Genomic DNA, 21,509 nt, shown 5'->3' with positions numbered 1-21,509 from the left:
TGGAGGGCTGAGATGTTGCTCCGTTGGTGGAGCATTTGGCTAGCATGCACAAGGCCCTGGCTTCCACCCCTAGCACCTCACAGAACTACGTAGACTGGAGTATGCCTATATCTGAGTTCTCAGTAGGTGAGGTCAGAAGTTCAAGCCATCCTTGGCTACAGAGTGAGTTCAAGTTCAGCTTGGGCTACTGGGACCCTGTCTCAAGAAAAAAAAAATGTTCTGAAAGATCCACTAGGGAATCACTATTGAGGGTTATCATGGAAGTCCTGTTACTGGAGCATCGGCTAGCCATCCTCAAGGCAGTAAACGGAGAGCTGTGTGCCGCTCTCCAAACAGCACTGAGAGAAAGCATTAGCTTCCTGCCCTGTCAAGGTTATACCCAGACAAATTCAGTCCTTAGGTGGATCTTCCCTTGCCAGCATAGCCACTACAAAAAGCAGTAAACGGACACTTAAAACAGAATTCAAGATTCTAGGCAACTGTGTGGAGACCAAGTCCTCCTTGAGGTGTGGAGAAATCTGGGTGGCCCAGATTCCTTCCTCTCTTAAACAAGATTGTTTCTCCTCCTCCCACTTGAGGGAAGGTGGACATGTTTACATGGATACATCTGACGTGTTGATACAGCTCTTAGCAGTAAGTCCTTCAAAGTGTCGATCTTTACCTTCAGGTTCTTCAGCAAAGTTCTGATGGTCAGGGTTAGCTGCAAAGAAGAGAGCGTAGCTTGAGTGCACCATCCAGAGGGGCAGCATCTGCTAAGTTAGGAAGGCCTGGGAGACAGGCTCAGGTTGTCAAGTTCTCAGTGGTGTCCTGCCAAGCCACCCACCCGGAGCTTGTACCCACAGTGCACCTGCCCAAGGTAACCTGGTCCACACAGGAACACAGGTATTGAGTGGAAACTGTCACCTTGCATTCAGACCCAGCTGGAATTCTGTCTCCAGAGCTTCCACATACTGCATTTTATCCACCCTGGAGACAAGAGGGAAACTGTGTTCCCTCAGTCCTTGCTCAGCATGGTTCCCTCAACCATGCTCCAGATGACAAGGTGTCCAGTCCCATTACCGTTCTAACTGGTCTCAGAACACTCTGGTGTATTTATAGCCCATGTGAACACAGGAGAATACAAGCTCTTTTTCCATGAGAGGAATGTTAACCATGCATGACTCAGTTCTTCTAGGACTGAGGGAATTGTCTCCAGTCATCCTAAACACCCAGAGGGAACATCTGTCCGTGACTCGTGACTCTGAAGATGAAGAAGAGGTGGGGAGAGCCCCTCTCTGACATTTGGAAATGTGAAGAACAAAAGAACCCATTTAAATGAAAACATATTTGGCCATAGAGGAGATGGGAGAAATATTAAAAAGGCACATTGCCACTGTTTTCCCTGCCGCTTGCTATAAAAGAAGCAGTTGTGTGGGGTATGGTAGGGTACGCCTGTAATCCCAGCACTGGGGAGACAGGAGGATCTCTAGGTAGAGGTCAGCATTGTCTACATAGTGAGTTCAAGGTCAGCCGAGACTACATAGTGAGATCCTGCCTTAACAACACAACAACAGAATAGCATTGTAAAACTCAGGGAGAAGTAGACCTTCCTCTCACAAGCAAGGTCACACATGTCAAGCAACTGTCTTAATGTCAGCAGTCAATAAAAGCTGGCTTTGTTCTAACACCTCTGTAAACCAAAGGAGCCACCCATGGAGCTGAGAGGAAGCCATCCACTTGAATCCAGTAACTCAGGGCCAGCCTGGGCAACAAAGGAAGAACCTCCCCTCCCCAAACTCTACCAAAAATACACCACACACATAACACACACAAGTGCACACACACAGAGAAAAATAAAATAGAAATAAATGTAGTTATTATATTTTTTTAAATTTTAAATCAAGTCATAAAATGAAATGTCACCCAAAAAGAGAATAGCCTTGAAACTAACTTACTGTAATGCCAAAGGTGACCATTTCTTGGTATTAAGATTTCAAATTCTATAAGAATATAATCTTTATCAGGGTTACACAGAGAAACCCTATCTCAAGAAACAAAAAACAAAAAATAAAATAAAACACAAAAGAAGAAAGAAAATAATCTTTGATAATCAAGAAAATAGTTCTTTTGTTATAAACAGAAACTTCCAGAACAATGAAAGAAAATGCAAGACCTAATTCATTCCTAACACAACCCCAGACAGAAGCAAAAAAAAAAAAAAAAAAAAACAGATAAAAAGCCCAAACACCAATCCCACTCAAGGACAACAAGAACTCTTAATCATCAGCAGACTTAGGATTGAATTAAAAGGACAAGGCGCTACCATGATGTAGAATGTATACTTGCAAATTAAGAATGGTAGTGCTAGACAGCCTAAAAAGGAAGCTTACAGTGTTAATGATTAAAAAATAGAACAAACACATGATTAATAATACAGTGTGAGGAAATTAAAAATGAAATGGAAAGAAAAACTAAGAATAGACACTACTGCCTATTTCACTGTGATCTAGATGTTCTTACTAAAGGAACACTAAGGAAATATGGAAGGGCCCAAGGGAGATTGAAGTATTATTTGTGGACAAAGAATAATCCATTTGGGAAAGTTAAAGAGACTCAACTTAGGGCTGGGAGATGACTTAATTAGCAGAGTGCTTGCCATGAAAGCTTGAAAACCTGAGTTTGAATCCCAAGCATCCATGTAAAAGGTTAGGTGTGCTGGTAATCCCAGCACTGGGGTGTGGGAATAGGAAGATCTATGGCGCTTGCTACTCATCTAATTTACATAAATTGGTAAATTCCAGGTTCAGTGAGAAATCCTGTGTCAAAAAAAAAAAAAAAGTAAACGAATTCAGAACAGTGATCAAGTTAGGCATAGTGGCTCACACCTACTATACCAGCATTTCGGGAGGTACAGGCAGAGTATAAGGAGCCCAGGGCCAGCCTGAACTACAATAGGAATTCCAGACTACCCTGGGTGTCATGAGATCCTGTGAATTAAGTAAATGAAATTTTAAAAAAACAAAAATAGCAATAATACCAACAAAATCTAAAAAGAAATATGTAGTTTGGTTCCTGGCACACAATAACTATGCTGTATATATGCTGGAAAAGTGAATAAAAAGGAAGTACTAAATATTATTGAAATAGTCAAGCTGGGCGTTGGTGGCACACACCTTTAATCCTAGCACTAGGGAGGCAGAGGCAGGTGGATCTCTGTGAGTTCAAGGCCAGCCTGGTCTACAGAGCAAACTCCAGTACAGTCATGGCTGTTAAACAGAGAAACCCTGTCTTGAAGAACAGCCCTCACCCCTTCCCCCCCACCCCTGCCACAAAAAGGTCAAAACTTTCCTACTTAGTCCATGAATGTACTATGTGTCTATTCAAAATCCATTTGGAATCTTGCTATTGATAATTAAGATAAGACACAAAATTTTTTCAGTGATATTTCATAAAATTACCCTGAAATGCCAAACATCTGTAATCCCAGTGCTCAGGGGACTGAGACAATGGATCATGGATTTAACATTAGCCTGAACTACACAGCAAGTTCCAGGCCAGTCTGGGCTTCACAGCAATACCCTAACTTAAAAATAAATAAATAGAATTACAAATGACAATAAAAATAAGACAAATGGAATATAATGAAATATAAATAAAAACAAGACAAATAAAAATAAGATAAATGATACATATGCAAAATAAAGGGGCATGCATATCATACTGTGCACATGATAAAACACTTGCATTTATTTCTTTGGTTTGTTGTTTAATCTGTTTGTGGTTGAGGTAAGAGTTCTCCACGTTGCCTAAACAATTGGATAAGGGGTTATCATAAACAAAATACACGGGGCTGGGATTTCTTGGTAAGGTGCTTGGTGCACAAGCATGAGAATCTGTGTCAGATCCCCAGCAGCCACACAGGAGCCTGAGTCAGGCATAGAAGCATCTGTACCCCAGCACCCAGGGTGGGTGGGGGAAACCAAGAACCCTGGAGCTAACTGGCCAATCTAGCCAAGTCAGTCTGTGGGCTCCAGGTTCAATGGCAAACCCAGCCTCAAAAGGACAAGATAGAAAAATGACAAAAGAAAACAACCAGTGTCAACCTCTGGCTTACACACACACACAAACACTCAAGAACACATATACACACAAATCCAAGAATATGATGTCAACAGCTGCCAACAGTGTAAACACTGCAACTGTATAAAAATTCAGTGAATGGGAGATCGGCGGCGGGATCCAAACACCGAACACCCAGAGGCATTCCTGCATCCATCCGCCGGCCCAGGTACGCCAGGAGCTGTTTCCGGTTCCCATTCATCACGGCTCAGAGTCACCTGACACCAGTGACCTGCACGCCAGACCAAGTTCGGCCTCCAACTGCTGATGCCTGAACACTGCTGACGCCCAGGGAACAGTAACACCTCCATCCACGAGAAGAGGACCAACATCAGAGTATTGGATCTGTTTGCATCTACCAGAAGAGAACCTTGGTCCCATACCCACCAGGAGAGCAAGAAACTCCTGCTACACCCACCAGAAGAAAGGATGAGAAGAGGACAAGGTAAAAGCACATCCAACAACAGAAAACCCAATATGACACCACCGGAGACTAGGAAGCATACACCAGCAAGACCTGAACATCACGATGCAGATGAACCAGAAAAGAATGACCTTAAAAGCATCTTCTGAAAAATGATAGAGGACTTCAAAGAGGACATGAGAAAATCCCTTAAAGAAATGGAAGAAAAAACAAACCAAAAAATACAAGATATCAACAAATCTCTTAAGGAAACAGTTCAAGACATAAAAACTGAATTAGAGACAATAAAGAAAGCACAATCTGAGTGAATTCTAGAAATAGAAAAGCTGGATAAATGATCAAGAACTACAGATGTAAGCATAACCAACAGAATACAAGAGATGGAAGAGAGAATCTCAGGAGTTGAAGACACACTAGCGGAAATAGATTCATCAACCAAAGAAAATCTTAAGTCCAACAAATCCCTATCACAAAATATCCAGCAAATATGGGATACCGTGAAAAGATCAAACCTAAGAATAATAGGTATAGAAGAAGGTGAAGAAATCCAACTCAAAGGTACAGAAAACATATCAACAAAATCATAGAAGAAAACTTTCCCAACCTAAAGAAAGACATGCCAATGAAAATACAAGAAGCCTACAGAACACCAAATAGACTAAACCAAAAAAAAAAAAGGTCTCCTCGCTACATAATAACCAAAACACCAAACATACAGAACAAAGAGAAAATATTAAGAGCACCAAAAGAAAAAGGTCAAGTAACCTATAAAGGCAAACCTATCAGAATTACACCTGACTTTTCCATGGAAACTCTGAAAGCCAGAAGGTCCTGGATAGATATTGTACTTACACTAAGAGACCATGGATGCCAGCCCAGACTACTATACCCAGCAAAGCTTTCAGTCATTATAGATGGAGAAAACAAGATATTCCATGACAAAACCAGATTCAAACAATACATATCCACCAATCTAGCCCTACAGAAAGTTCTGGAAGGAAAACTGCAACCCAAGGAAGTTAACTACAACCAGAAAAATATAGGCAATAGATAAACCCACTTTACCAGCAGCCAAAAGGAAAAATGGATAGAATCCCACACATAATCTCGCCACCATCACCAAATCAAAAACAAACAAGAATAACAATAATCAATGGTCATTAATATCCATCAACATTAATGGTCTTCACTCCCCTATAAAAAGACACAGATTAGCAGAATGGATAAGAAGATAGAATCCTTCCTTCTGCTGCATACAAGAAACATACCTCAGCTTCAAAGACAGATGGTACCTAAGAATTAAAGGTTGGGGAAAGATCTTCCAATCAAATGGATCCAAAAAACAATCGGGGGTAGCAATCCTAATATCCAACAAATTGGACTTTAAACTAAAATCAGTTAAAAGAGATGAAGAAGGTCACATCCTACTCATCACAGGAGAAATCTATCAGGATGAAGTCTCAATTTTGAACTTTTATGCCCCAAATACAAAGGCATCCACGTTTGTAAAAGAAACATTACTAAAACTCAAATCACACATAAAACCGCACACACTTATAGTGGGAGATTTCAACACCCCACTCTCACCACTGGACAGGAACACCAGACAGAAACTTAACAAAGAAACAAAAGAACTAATAGAAGTTATGGCGCAATTGGGCTTAACAGATATCTATAGAACATTCCACCCAAATACAAAACAATTTACCTTCTTCTCAGCGACACATGGAACCTTCTCTAAAATCAACCACATACTTGGCAACATAGCAAACCTCAACAGGTACAAAAATATTGAAATAATCCCCTGTGTCTTATGGGACCACCATGCCTTAAAATTATAATTCAACAACAACACGAACGACAGACAACCTACAAACTCATGGAAATTAAGTAACACCCAATTGCACAATTCATGGGTCCAGGAAGAAATAAAAAAAGAAATTAAAGATTTCCTAGAATTCAATGAGAATGTGGATACAACATACCCAAACCTATGGGATACTTTGAAAGCAGTGCTAAGAGGAAAGTTCATAGAGCTAAATGCCCACATGAAGAAACAGGAGAATAATCACACTAGAGAATTAACAGCACAATTGAAAGCTTTAGAAAACAAAGAAGCCAATACACCCTGGAGGAGCAGACGCCAGGAAATAATCAAATTGAGGGCTGAAATAAATAAAATGGAAACTAGGAGAACAATACAAAGAATCAATATAACAAAAAGTTGGTTCTTTGAGAAAATCAACAAGATAGACAAACCTTTATCCAAACTTACCAAACAACAAAGAGTGAACATGCAAATTAATAAAATCAGGAATGAAAAGGGGGACATAACAACAGACACAGAGGAAATCCAGAGAATCATCAGGTCATACTTTGAAAACCTATATTCCTCAAAATTTGAAAATCTAAAGGAAATGGACAATTTTCTGGACAGATTTCACTTGCCAAAATTAAATCAAGAACAGATAAGCAACTTAAATAGACCCATAACCCCTAATGAAATTGAAGCAGTCATTAGAAGTCTCCCAACCAAAAAAAGCCCAGGGCCAGATGGCTTCAGTGCAGAATTCTACCAGAAATTCAAAGTACAGCTAATATCAATTCTCCTCAAAGTATTCCACACAATAGAAGCAGAAGGGTCATTACCAAACTCTTTTTATGAGGCTTCAATAACCTTGATACCCAAGCCACACAAAGACACAACTAAGAAAGAGAACTACAGAACAATATCCCTCATGAACATTGATGCAAAAATTCTCAAAAAAATATTGGCAAATTGAATCCAAGAACACATCAGAGAAATCATCCATCCAAGTAAGGTTCATCCCAGGTATGCAAGGATGGTTCAACATACGAAAATCCATCAATGGTAATCCACCATATAAACAGACTGAGGAAAAAAAAATCACATGATCATCTCACTAGATGCCAAAAAAGCCTTTGACAAAATCCAACACCCCTTCATGATAAAGGTCCTGGAGAAATTAGGGATAACAGGAACATACCTCAACATAATAAAAGCAATATACAGCAAGCCAACAGCCAATATCAAGTTAAATGGAGAGAAACTCAATGCAATTCCTCTAAAATCAGGAACAAGACAAGGCTGTCCACTCTCTACCTCTTCAATATTATCCTTGAAGTTCTAGCTAGAGCAATAAGACAACAAAAGGAGATCAAGGGAATACAAATCGGAAAGGAAAAAGTCAAACTCTCACTATTTGCAGATGATATGATAGTCTACATAAGTGACCCGAAAAACTCTACCAGGGAACTCCTACCGCTGATAAACACCTTCAGCAAAGTGGCAGGATACAAGATTAACTTAAAAAAATCTGTAGCCCTACTATATACGGATGACACATTGGTGGAGAAAGAAATCAGAGAAGCATTACCCTTTACAATTGCCACAAACAACATAAAATACATTGGAGTAACACTAACCAAAAAAGTGAAAGACCTGTACCATAAGAATTTTGAGTCTCTAAAGAAAGAAATTAAAGAAGATACCAAAAAATGGAAAGATCTCCCATGATCTTGGATAGGCAGGATCAACATAGTAAAAATGGCAATCTTGCCAAAAGCAATCTACAGATTCAATGCAATCCCCATCAAAATCCCAACACAATTCTTCACAGACCTTGAAAGAACAATTCTCGACTTTATATGGAGAAACAAAAGACCCAGGATAGCCAAAACAACTCTGTACAATAGAGGAACTTCTGGAGGCATCATCTGACTTCAAGCTCTATTACAGAGCTATAGTCCTGAAAACAGCTTGTTATTGGCACAAAAATAGACAGACCAATGGATTAGAATTGAAAACCCTAATATTAACCCACACACCTACGAACACCTGATTTTTGACAAACAATCCAAAGTTATACGCTGGAACAAAGAGAACATCTTCAACAAATGGTTCTGGCATAACTGGTTGCAAACATGTAGAAGACTGCAGTTAGACCCAAGCCTATCGCCTTGCATAAAACTTAAGTCAAAATGGACAAAGACCTCAACATAAACCCAGCCACACTGAACCTATTAGAAGACAAAGTGGGAAATACCCTTGAATTAATTGGTACAGGAGACTGCTTCCTGAACATAACACCAGTAGCACAGACACTGAGATCAACAATTAATAAATGGGACCTCCTGAAACTGAGAAGCTTCTGTAAGGCAAAGGACACAGTCAGCAAGACAAAACCATATTCACCAACCCCACATCTGACAGAGGGCTGATCTCCAAAATACACAAAGAACTCACGAAGCTAGTCTCCAAAACACCAAACAATCCAATTAAAAAATGGGGTACAGAACTAAATAGATAATTCTCAATAGAGGAATCTAAAACGGCTGAAAGACATATAAGAAAGTTCAACATCCTTAGCCATCAGGGAAATGAAAATCAAAACAACTCTGAGATACCATCTTAATCCTCTCAGAATGGCTAAAATCAAAAACACCAATGACAGTTTATGCTGGGGAGGATGTGGAGAAAGAGGAACACTCCTCCACTGCTGGTGGGAGTGCCAACTTGTGCAGCCCCTTTGGAAATCAGTATGGCGACTCCTCAAGAAAATGGGAATGAGTCTACCACAAGATCCAGCAATTCCACTCCTAGGCATATACCCAAAAGAAGCACATTCATACAACAAAGACTTCTGTTCAACGATGTTCATAGCAGCACTATCTGTAATAGCCAGAAACCCCTAGATGCCTAGATGCCCCTCAACCGAAGAATGGATGGAGAAAATGTGGTACACTTACACAATGGAGTACTACTCAGCAGAAAAAAACAATGGAATCTTGAAATTTGCAGGAAAATGGATGGAACTCGAAGAAACCATTCTGAACGAGGTAACCCAATCACAAAAAGACAAACATGACATGTACTCACTCATAAGTGGATTTTAGACATAGAGTAAGGGATTACCAGCCTACAATCCACACTGCCAGAGAAACTAGTAAACAAGGAAAACCCTAAAAGAGACAAACTTTGTCCCCTGGAGAAGGGGAAAGGGTCACCATCCCCTGAGCAAATTGAGAACATGGGAAGAGGGGGGAGGAAGATACGAGAGTGAAAAGGGAAGAAAAGGAAGGATGCAGAGGTCATGAGGAAGCAGAAAGGTTGAGTCAGGTATAGATTAGAAGAAAGGACATATGACAAGTAGGATTTTAGTTGGGGGGGGGGTGGTAGGGGAGGAAGGGAGGGAGAAGGTAACTGGGATTGTCTTGTAATTCAATCTTGTTTGTAATTCAAATATATAAAAAATAAAAAACTAAAACAAAAAAATTCAGTGAATGAAATATAGACTATTTTATATTTTAGGGGACCAGTCATAATTTATCAAATTGGGGGAAAAGAAAATTAGATACAACATACCAAAACACACTCCTGGGGTACTCGTGCATATGTACACCACACACACACACACACACACACACACACACACACACACACACACACACACACACACACACACACACACACAGAGCATGACCCCGATCTAGATATGTTTTCAGACGTCTAAGGTCAGAACATTAACTCTTCTAAGGGTATTACCTTAGGTGTCTTTTCACCTCTTCTTTCACACTGATTTCGTTGTTGAATTTTCTCAGCAATTTCTTGGGCAATTTGACAAGTAGAATCATATGTGGAGAACCTGAAATCAAAGTCATACAAAGAGGAAGAGGTTTAAAGTTCTTTAAATAAAGTCCTGGTTGGGTGTGGTGGTGACACAGGCCTTTAATGCCAGCACTGCAGAGGCAGAGGCAGGCAGAGTTCTGTGAGTTCAAGGCCAGCCTGGTCTACACACACACACACACACACACACACAGAGAGAGAGAGAGAGAGAGAGAGAGAGAGAGAGAGAGAGAGAGAGAGAGAGAGAGAGAAGAAAAGAAAATGTTGTGCCAGGTTCAAGGAGTCCCATACCAATCCCAGGAGTAGACACTGATGCAAAAGCAAAAGGTTTGTTTTTATTGTTCAAGCTGGCCAGCTTGGATCTCACTCCATGGTGGGGAAATGAGACGCCAACAAGCCAAAGAGAGAAGCTTTTAAAGGAGCAGACCGTAAGGTTGAAGTAACTTAACGAAACGTCTCAAACTTTTTTAAAAAGTGAATAAAGGCATAGCTCAGTGCACGAGACTCAATCACCAGCATCAGAAAGAAGAAAAGTGTTTAACTTGGGCTGGGGATGTGGCTCCAGGTCCTACAGAGAGAACTTTGTTGTGAACTTCACAAGCACTTCAGAGACAGTGTCACCCCTAACCCTAGACTCACATATACATCAATATGCATCATTCAGTATATTCAGGTATAGGTATGTGTATGAAAAAGAGCAGGTGGTTAATATATATTATATATGTTTTTTTGGGGGGGGTGTTGGAGGCAGGATTTCTTTGTGGCTTTGGAGGCTGTCCTGGAACTAGCTCTTGTAGACTAGGCTGGTCTCAAACTCACACAGATCTGCCTGCCTCTGCCTCCTGAGTGCTGGGATATAAGGTGTTTGCCACCACCACCTGGCTTATATATAAAATTTTTTAAAAAGAGAGGCAATAAGGAAAATAGTCCTAGCCCCGGATTCCCCACATTTTACTTGTTTGCCTTCACACTATCAGCTATGAAGACAGGAGCTTAGTCTTGCTCTGTAAGGGCAGATCAAACATATAAAATCCATAACACAATTCCATCAAATACGAGACCTAAATTAAGTACCTCTGGAGTTAGGATGGGAGACATTACTGATGTCAGAGGTGCTCAGATTGGCTGGGCTGCAAGAGGACATCTTGGGCTGACTTCCAGACTAAAGCAGATTTCCATACTGGAAGGAGGGGTGAAATCTAAACACCATGGAAAGCACAAGCACAGAAGAATTGAAGAAAGCATGCCTGACCAAGTACTGGCCCTGTTAGCAGGGTACATTTAAATAGGACAGATTAGCAGAGGTCAGTTTCTACAGAACTTGGCACAGTAGTCTAATGAGATCTGACTCAGGGGAATTTTACCCCAAGACACTGAAGCATTAGAACTCTTTTACTGTTAGTCTCAATTGTTTTACTCAGTGGCTTTCTCATTTGACAGTTGAAAGCTTTCTTGTGTTGCTGGTGACCAAACTCAAAGCCTTGCATGTAGTAAGTTCTACCACTGAGAAAAACTGAAATATATGAACATTCAGATGATGTACTGATATGCATGTAAAAATCATTTTTAAATACTACTTAATGATATGGAGACACGCTTCCTGTTGTGTAAAATACAAGCAGGATATAGATTCAAACAATAAAAGTCTTCAAAAGAAGTTAACATTGGTTCTTTCCAAATGATGAAGATGCTATTTATTTTCTTTCCTGCAGATACTCAGTAGTCTCCAAATTTTCTACCAGGGGTGTACACAATTGTTGAAACTTGTGTGTGGGGGGGAGTAAGAAGTGTTAAATTCAGCAATTTCCTGGGCATGGTGGCTGCATGTAATCGAACCACTTAGACTGAAGCAAGAGGATCAGGAATTTAAGGTCAGACTGGGCTCTCTGAGACAATGGAAACAAAGCACACAAACAAATGAAAGCCCAAGAAAATTTCAGCAACTAGCCCAAATATCTCAAATCCCAGGTAACTCTAACTCTGACCTTGGGATCCACTCTCCTAATACTTAAAATTGTCTGCCATCAAACAATTATAAACTGTACCAGAAACACCCACATAAGGCATATCCTCCAACAAGAACTTTATAGAAATACAATGTTATAAATTATTAAACAGGAAGGTCAAGACTGTATAGCAATGTGTTCCTTGTGTGAACACATTTTCTTCATTCTTTCCTTGGGGCTTCATTGCTGAATAAATGGCCCTTATCGGGTGCTGACTTTTGCACTAGTTCTTGCTGACGTTAAGTCTTCATGATACTGACACAGGAAAGGGTAAACTGCCTATCACAAGTGCAAACTTCCCTCCCAGATTGCTACAAGTCTTATTGTGAAGAGCCCATTACACCTATGCCCAGCTAACTACTAACTGGCTGGGGACCATGGAGTCTGAACCTCAGTTTCTTCCCTTTCTGGGGATTAATGGGTGAAGGCAGAGACATCCCACCAAAAGGTTATTTCTACTTCACTTTTACAGGACCCCAGGGGAGTCTACACACGCAGTCATCCACAGGCAGGTTAGGCGAGAAGCCCCCACAGAAGGCGGGGGAAAATATCGATTCTGCTCAAGTCCCAGCTCCCCCAGGTCACGGTGTCCCCCTCCGACCACCGAGTTAGCGCCGGGGAGGCGGGATGTGGTTGGGTCCCCAAAACAGGGAAAGGATCCTCACCCGCTTTGCTCACCCCTAAAAGCTGACAGCCTCAAGTTCAACGATGGCCAGGGTTTATGCGAATCCCTGGGAGCCACTTCCACCCCAAGTCCTACGGCAAACTACTGCCAACACCAGCAACTCACCAGGGGTCCGGGGCCATGGTGCAGTCTCCGCCTGCAGCTGGGACACTTCCTGCTCACAGCAGCTGACTACGGCGGCCCGCGCGGCTCATTCCCCGCAGTTCGGAAGGTGCGCGACCCGAGCCCAGCGGACAGCACAGAAAACATATTTTAGGGGCCTCAAAACCACACCAACCAAAGCTCACCCCTGGGAGACAGTGGATTGCAACAATCGATTTTTAGTTAATTCGTACGAACTGCTGGACGCAAGGAAAATGGTTAAATTGTTGAGCAGAATCAAAACCTTTTCCCAGGGATGGAAGCGCTTCAGACTCCGGCTCTCGTAGTTCTTCGCATTTTTTTTTTTTCTTTTTTTCTGATTCAAAAACAACAGAGCAAGCCGGCTGTGATACCTCGCGCCTGAATTTGCCGTGCTTGGAAGGTTGAAGCCGGAAATATTCATACAAGCAACGTTCATAGTGATACATACATGAAAATAGTTGCATACTGTACTTAAATTTTTAAAGTGATCTTTTCAAAAAGAATTCTTTTACAAGGAGGTATCAATTCCGTGTTTTGTTTTGTTTTGTTTTTTAATAGCAGCCTACGCATCAGAGGCAATTCTCTGTGTTCAATTACTTTTAATAGTTACCATAAGAGGCTTAATTTTATAGTTAAGACAAAAGTCAGAGTTTACACGGGAGACGAGGGAATTCATTCTGCATATTCAGTATTCACCTAACACCTAAATTTCTAGAATGAGTGAAAAAAATAATAAGGAAGCCCTCCCTACATTTACAAAAAGGTAAATAAAGTCGAACTCAGTGGGCTGGATTTCTGCTCCAGCGTAAACCTAGCACGCATGCGTGCGCCAGTTACCATAACGACCAAAAGACGCTGCAGCCAGGAGTTGAGGAATCAATGAGTTGAAATTCTCCAAGATGGAAGAACAAAATTTACCCGAAACCGAGACCGACGTAGCCGAACTGGAGCTTGAGGCTGTGATCGGCTTCAATGGTGAGGCCTGGAGCATCCATAATACCCCAGGGACAAGTGAGACACTGACTTGGTGGCACCTGAGAGGCCGTGGGGACAGTGGCAAGAGCCTAGCCAGGCATCACCCACGGTGATGAAGGATCTTAGCCTCATTCCCGAGCCTCAGAAATTGGAATGTGCCTAACTCAGTCTCTCTCTCTCTCTCTCTCTCTCTCTCTCTCTCTCTCTCTCTCTCTCTCTCTCTCTCTCTCTCTCTCTCTCTCATACGCGCACACACACGCACCCCTGGGAGCAGTCCTTGGCTCTGAATATTCCCCCAACCCCCACCCCCATGCATCCCCGGGTAACACCCAACCTGGGGCAAACAAACAAACAAACAAACAAACAAAAAAACACCTTTCCACACCCCTTGCTGATCTACAGTTGAGAAAGGCCTTAGGTGGAACTGCTCTAGGGGTGCTCTGTGTCCTCTGTCCCAAGTAAGGACTCTCAAAGGTTTAAAAGACAGGGATGGGAGGGAAGAGGACGTAAAGGGAGACCGCCAAGGGAGAGTCCTTGTTGATTCTGGAGAGGCCTGGCCGCTGTCATTACTTGTGGCTGTCATAAACAATGCCAGAAATTGCTGTGATGGGGGAGGGGTCGTGTTTCGGGAGTCGCGGAATCAAATTTTGGGGGTAAAACCAACTTTTTAAAAATCGAATTGTGATGCCTGGAAGCTTTACAGTTAGTTGTAAGAATGTAGTGCAGAACGATTACTGAGTAAACTTTTAAGCACTTTGGACCTTAGTTCCTGAGTCTTCATTGTACTCTACAGCTCTAACTGAAAGCCAGCATTTCCTGTATCTGAGCCAGCATGGTCTTTAGAGATGGATGGAGATTACTGATAAGGAGTGACCCCTAGTGAACTGCAAAAACATCTGGTGAGCCAGTGCAAAGACAGGCAGAGATCTGAAATGGAATTCTTGCTAACATAATGCAGTTGTTAGAAAGAAAATGGCACCCAAAGGGAAGTAGCACTAATGAAGGTTTGGCCTTGTTGGAGGAAATATGCCACTATGGAGGCCGATTTGAGGTCTCATGTATGTTCAAGCCAAACCTAGTGAGTCAGACAGACCACTTCCTGTTGCCTGCAAGACGTAGGACTCTCAGCTATTTCTCCAGCACCATGTCTGTCTGCACGCCACCATGTCACACCACGATGATAATGGACTAAACCTCTGAAAATGTAGGCCACCCCAATTAAATGTTTTTTCCTTTATAAGAATTGCCGTGGTCATGGTATTCCGTCACAGCAATAGAATTCCTAAGACACATACTAACTAGCTATCAGAAGAATGAATTGGAAAGGTTTATCAAAATTTGGAAGAAAGGTTGATTTTTTTTTCTTTTTTTTTTTTTTTTTTTTACTTTGTATGAGTGCTTTATGTTTTACTTTCGGGGGCCAGAAAACAGTATCAGATCCCCTGGGACTAGAGTTACAGACCAGTGTGAGGCTCATGTGACTGCTAGAGATCAAACACCCGAGTCCTTTGGAAAAGAAGCCATTGTTTTTAACTGCTGAGCCAACTCTCCAGTGTTTATTGGGTGGGGGATGGGCATGTAAGTGCGGATACCCATGAAGGCCAGAAGAGGGCATGAGATCCCATGAAGGTGGACTTACAGGTGGTTGTGAGTATCCTGGGAAGTGAGTTCAGGTTCTCTGCAAGAGCAGTATGCACGCTTCATTTTTTGCTGAGACTTTCTTAAGCCCATGGCAGAAAGCATTTTACTGAAGACTTGAAGGAAGTCAAGGAAAGAGTGACCTCTTTGAATTTAAATAGTCCTTAAAATAGGATAGGACAATCAGTGACTAAGGATTGGGGTGCAGATGATTCCAAATAGCCAGAATAGGGGAGGAATGTGGGGAAATAGACAGCATAGGGCTTGCTTAATGAATAGCAAATAGTTTGCTTGAAGCTTTAGGACAAGAAACAGAACCTGGGCTCAGAGATCAGAGGCCTTAAACACTAGGTAATGGAGCTTAGAGTTTCCATGGAACTAATCTGAAATTGAAAGCAAGCTGGAAAGGGTGGTGGACATCTTTAATCCCAGCACATTAAAGGCATGTGCCACCAATGCCTGGTGTAATCTATGGCTTCTTTCACACTGTTCTAGCAGAGATGAGTAGCAACAACAGAGACTGTATGGTTCAAAGAGTCTAAAATATTTATTTCCTGGCTCTCTATAAAAAGCTAAACTCAGCAGGGCAGTTGTGGCTCACACCTTTAATACCAGCACTCAGGAGGCTGAGGCAGGCGATCTCTGTGAGTTAGACATCACCCTGGTCTACAGAGTGAGTTCCAGGACATTCTCCAAAGCCACAGAGAAACTGTGAGGAGGCTGTGACCAGGCAGGAAAAGGCCTGGCTGAAGAAAGATTAAAAGAAAGGGAATAAGGCCCACTACCCAGAGAAAATGTGTGGTGTGTGGCAAAGTGTGATTAGCAAGATTTAGCAAGCTATTTAAGGGACCAGCTCAGAACTGGGAATTTTAGAGTGTACCACGACTCTACGTCCTGGAGCTCTCCTCCACTAACCTGAAACAACCAGTCTATTAAACGGAGAGCCGCCCTTTCTGAAACCCAACAGCACGACCTCAAGAGACTGGGCAGCCTGAATTCAGAGGAGCCTAAGTCCCAGCCCCAAACTTGAGGCCACTGCAGGAGAGGTAACCCCCTGCTATGAGCCTATTGTCTGTGGTTCTTAGGATTGTTTGCTTATGCGTGTGTGTGTGTGTGTGTGTGTGTGTGTGTGTGTGTGTGTGTGTGTGTGTTACTTTGACCATAAGTGTGAAGTAAAACTTATATACTCAGAACCAACTCGCTTAGTTTGTCATTCCTCCCAGGTCAAAACCTGGTAAAGGCTGGAGACAGAAACCCTGTCTCAAAAAAACCAAAAAGCTAAACTCCTAAAATAGATAATGGTAATAGTAATGATGCTGATAATAATAATAAAATGATAAATAAATAATAATAATAATAAATAAAACCTAAAAGTGTTATTAAAAGTGACATCACTTTTTATTTCTCACATTGGCAAAGGCTAAATATATGGATTATGCTTACAAAGGTGAGACTAAGGAGTTTTCATTTGCAATTGCTAGAAGTATAAATTGCACCACCTTTAGAAAGAGGAGTTGGCTTCATTTGTAAAGTGATTGCAGCACAGCCATAAGGACCCTGAGTTTGGGTCTTCAGCAGTCACATAAAAAGCTGAGCACAGTGGTGGATATCTGAAACCCTAGGACTAGAAGGCTCAGGGAGGACAGACAGAGTCAGTCCAACCAATCAGTATGTTCTAGGTTCACTGAGGGCCCCTATCCTAAAAAATAAGGTGGAGAGCCAATGGAAAAAGACAATCTGTCTTCAACCTCAGGCCTGCCTACACACACACACACACACACACACACACACACACACACAAATTTCCCCTCTTGAAGGAGCCATGCACTGTGGGCCTAAAATCTTGCCTTGACTGCCCAGTATTGTGATCATGATAGTTTAGTTTCTATGGTATGGCCTTGCTTTCTCATTACTACTGCCCACTTTTCACATATATTGATTGTGTTTCCTGAAATTATTTTTCTTCTCTATTTAGCCAGAGTTGACTCTCTTTGTTTGCAACCAAGAATTTTTTACAATTTTATTTATTTATTTATTTTGTTAGACCCCCCAGAAAACTCAGGTATCCAGGGTCCCAGGCTACGTTCACGGTCACCCCAATCACCAGGCAGATTCGAGAGCTTGCTGCAAACTGCATGAGGCTTTATTGTAATTTAACGAGCTAACCCCATGTTAGCTCGGGTCTTTCACCCACCTGCCATGGTGGATGGCTCACAAAAGACAACTCCTAGGGCCTCCCAAGAGATCTTGTAGGGCAGCGTAAAGGGAGTGTCTAGGGGTACGCAGAGGCTCACTATTTGTGTGCCTCCAGCCTTGGAGGGCTTGCCCTATGTTGATTGGTCAACTGGTTGTTATGGCCCATAGGCCCTCCCAGGGTGGTTGCTATGTTCTCTACGTCATTGCTGTGAGCTTGTCCGCAAAGCACACCCAGAGTCATAAAGCATAGCACCACCAGCTAACTTCTGATTGGTTCCTTGTCACGAAGCAGGCATCTGACTTTCTAGTGACTAACTAACTTCTGATTGGTTCCTTGTCACAAGGCAGGCATCTGACCTCTAAGTGACCAAGGCAAGTTTATGGCAAGCACGTGTTCAGCTGTTATGGCTGCCGAAAGGGGAGCTGGTCCCATCAATTTGGTTTTTTCAAGACAGGGTTTCTCTGTATTGCTTTTGTAAGACCCTCAGAAAGCTGAGGCTTCCGGAATCTTAGTCCAGGACGGCGGCCACCCCAAACACAGAATGCAGGCGAAAGCTTGATGCAAACTGCACGAGGCTTTATTGTAATTTAACGAGCTAACCCCATGTTAGCTCGGGTCTTTCACCCACCCGCCATGGCGGACAGCTAGAAAAGACGGCTTGAAGCTGCTGCGCATAGATCTTTATAGGGCAGCGTAAGGGGATCTTTATAGGGCAGTCTAGGGGTACGCACAGGCTCACGATTGGTGTGCCTCCAGGCTTGGAGGGCTTGCCCTGTGTTGATTGGTCAACTGGTTGTTATGGCCCATAGGCCCTCCCAGGGTGGTTGCTATGCTCTCTACATCATTGCTGTGCGCTTGTCCGTAAAGCACACCCAGGGTCATAAAGCATAGCGCCACCAGCTAACCTCTGATTGGCTCCTTGTCACAAGACAGGCATCTGACCTCTAAGTGACTAAGGTTCCTTGTCACGAGACAGGCATCTGACCTCTAAGTGACCAAGGCAGGTTTATGGCAAGCACGTGTTCGGCTGTTATGGCTGCCAAAAGGGAAGCTGGTTCCTTCACTTTGGAGCCTGTCCTGGAACTCGCTCTGCAGACCAGGCTGGCCTCGAACTTTTGCCTGCCTCTGCCTCCCAAGTGCTCCCAAGGCATGTGCCACCAATGTCTGGCTGCAAGAATCTTAACTATGTGTAGTTTGAAAGAAAATGGCTCCCATAGGCCCACAGGGAGTGGCCCTATTAGGAGGTGTGGCATTATTGGAGTGGCCTTGTTGGAGGGAGTGTGTCACTGGGGTGGGCTTTGAGGTCTCAGATGCTCAATCTAGGCCCAGTATGTCTTAGTCTCTTCCTACTGATGTCAGATCCGTATTTAGAACGCTCAGCTACCTCTCTAGCACTACTGTTCTATTGCAATGCTTCCCACCGTGGTGACAATGGACTAAACCTCTGAACTCTAAGCAGCCCTCATTAAATGTTTTCCTTTATATGTTTGCGGTGGTCATGGTGTCTCTACACAGTCATAGAAGCCTCAACTTAGACACTATGTAACTGAAGACATATGCACCTGTCTTAGTTACTGTTCAGTTGCTGTTAAGAGATACTGTGAACAAGGCAACTTACAAAAGTAAGCATTTAACTGGGGGCTTGTGCATAGTTTCAGAGGGTGAGTCCATGACCATTGTGGTGGAGAGAATGGCAGGAGACAGGCAGGCATAGTGCAGAAGCAGTAGCTAAGAGCTTATCCACAAGCAGTAGGCAGAGAGAGAGAGAGAGAGAGAGAGAGAGAGAGACGAGACAGTGTTCCTGGCATGTGCTTGTGAACCTCAAAGCCTATCCCTCAAGTGATACATCTTCAACAAGGCCAGTCTCCTAAATGTTACAAAAACTGTTACACAAACTAGGGACCAAGCATCCAAACATGAGCCTATAGGGCCATTCTCATTCAAACCACTGCATTCCACTCTTTGGCCCCAATAGACTTGGTAGCCATATCATAGTGCAAATGCATTTTGTGTAACTCCAAAAGTCTCCACAGTCTTTCACAGTCTCAACACTGTTTAAAGTCTGTTCTGGTCCTCAAGGCAATGTCTTAACTGTGACCCTCTGTAGCAAATTACATAGGCCAGCATTCAATGACACAGACTATACATTACTGTTCCAAAGGGGAGTAAAGGGAGCATGGCAAGGAAATATGAAAGCAAGATTGAAACCTAGGAAGACTAACTCCAAATTCTGTAATTCTATGTCTGCTGTCCAAGGACTTTTAGGATCTCCAACTCCTTCCAGCTTTGCTAACTGCAACTCTCTCTCTCTCTCTCTCTCTCTCTCTCTCTCTCTCTCTCTCTCTCTCTCGGACTGTTTCCTGATTGCATTTATCCTTAGCAGGCATACCATGGCTCTGGCATCTCTTAACATCTTGGGGTCTCCAATGCAATCCAGGTGTCACTTTCATGGCTTTAAAAAGTGGCTTTTCTGAGCCACCATGCAAGTACTCCCCTGCCACACACCTGGCCTCAGGGGTTTTGCTTAGCCACAGAGGAAGATTTCACAGCCCCTTTATCAGTTCATACTGATAAAGCCAGAAACAGGTGGCTGAAGCTGCTTAGCATTACAGCCTGTTAGGGATAGAAAGTGGTCCCTCCCTGCATTACATTTTCGGATGTTTTGACTTGTTGATGCTTTCCTTTGTTACTCAAGCTTTCCTTTTTGCGAGTTGCAGATTATCTGGGTAAGGTATGAGCCTTAAGGTACCACTCCCTTCATCCCACTTAGCATCAGGTCTGTTTTTAAACTTATCTCCTTGAGCACAAGATTTGACTCCAACACTACTTTTCCTGGTGTTTTTTTTTTTTTTCTCCTCACATGTACATTTTTTAATTTCTTTTTGCCCCACTTCCTCTTTTTCATTATAGATCTGTATAAGAGTGATCACCAATAACCATATGACATAGTTGTCTTGAAATCTCCTAGACATTCGTCCAGAGCCTCTGGAAGATTTTTAGGACAAGGGCAAAAAAGAGCATCATTTTTGCCAAAATGTCATAAAAGTGATCTCTAGCTTATTTGCTAATATTTCTTACCTCTGTTACCTCTTGCTTCCATAGTCCACATTGCACTCAGCACTACTGTCTTCCAAGCTCCTTTGAGGATGGCCCATTAAGCCATGCTTACAGCATTCATCCTCTGCCCTAATACAAAGTCCCAAAGTCCACATTCCACTAACAAGCAGCATGAACAGGCCTGCCACAGCAATATGACATTGCCTGGTACTAACTTCTAGCTTTGTTACTGTTCTATTGCTATGAAGAGACATTATGACCAAGGCAACTTGTATAAGAAAGGATTTAATTGGGGGCTTGCATACAGTTTCAGAAGGTGAATCCATGACTATTATGGGAGGAGAAATGGCAGGAGGCAGGCTGGCATGGTACTGGCACAGTCCCTGAGGTTTGACATCTTATTGACAAACAAGAGACAGAAAGAGAAAGAGACTGTGCCTGGTGTGGGATTTTGAAACCTTGAAGCTCAGCCTCTCCAACAAGGCCACATCCCTCCAACAAGGTTACACCCCTCCAACAAGGTTACACCCCTCCAACAAGGTCACACCTCCTAGTCCTTCCTAAACAGTTCCACCAATGGAAAATAAACATTCAAATATTTGAGTTTATGGAGATCATTCTAATTCAAACCACCACACACCAGACCTCAACACCAACCC

At 42.6% G+C, this 21,509-nt stretch overlaps 2 protein-coding genes across 2 annotated transcripts in view; one reads left to right on the top strand and one right to left on the bottom strand.

Annotated features, from left to right (window-relative positions):
* Stx8 (syntaxin 8) overlaps nucleotides 1-13,100 on the bottom strand; it is a 243,616-nt gene extending 230,516 nt beyond the window's left edge. The window contains exons 1-3 of the mRNA XM_027427108.2: nucleotides 12,966-13,100; nucleotides 10,089-10,188; nucleotides 606-700 (exon numbers count right to left, since the gene is read on the bottom strand). Coding sequence (XP_027282909.1) covers nucleotides 606-700; nucleotides 10,089-10,188; nucleotides 12,966-12,982 — 212 coding nt within the window. The 5' untranslated portion in view covers nucleotides 12,983-13,100. The remainder of the gene's footprint in view (nucleotides 1-605; nucleotides 701-10,088; nucleotides 10,189-12,965) is intronic.
* Nucleotides 13,101-13,882: 782 nt separating this feature from the next.
* Cfap52 (cilia and flagella associated protein 52) overlaps nucleotides 13,883-21,509 on the top strand; it is a 37,777-nt gene continuing 30,150 nt past the window's right edge. The window contains exon 1 of the mRNA XM_027427107.2: nucleotides 13,883-13,958. Coding sequence (XP_027282908.1) covers nucleotides 13,883-13,958 — 76 coding nt within the window. The remainder of the gene's footprint in view (nucleotides 13,959-21,509) is intronic.

The sequence above is a fragment of the Cricetulus griseus genome, chromosome 7 (genome assembly GCF_003668045.3).
Source record: "Cricetulus griseus strain 17A/GY chromosome 7, alternate assembly CriGri-PICRH-1.0, whole genome shotgun sequence".
NCBI lineage: Eukaryota > Metazoa > Chordata > Mammalia > Rodentia > Cricetidae > Cricetulus > Cricetulus griseus.
The sequence above is the reverse complement of the archived record's forward strand: the minus strand, read 5'-3'. Positions and strand labels throughout refer to the sequence as shown.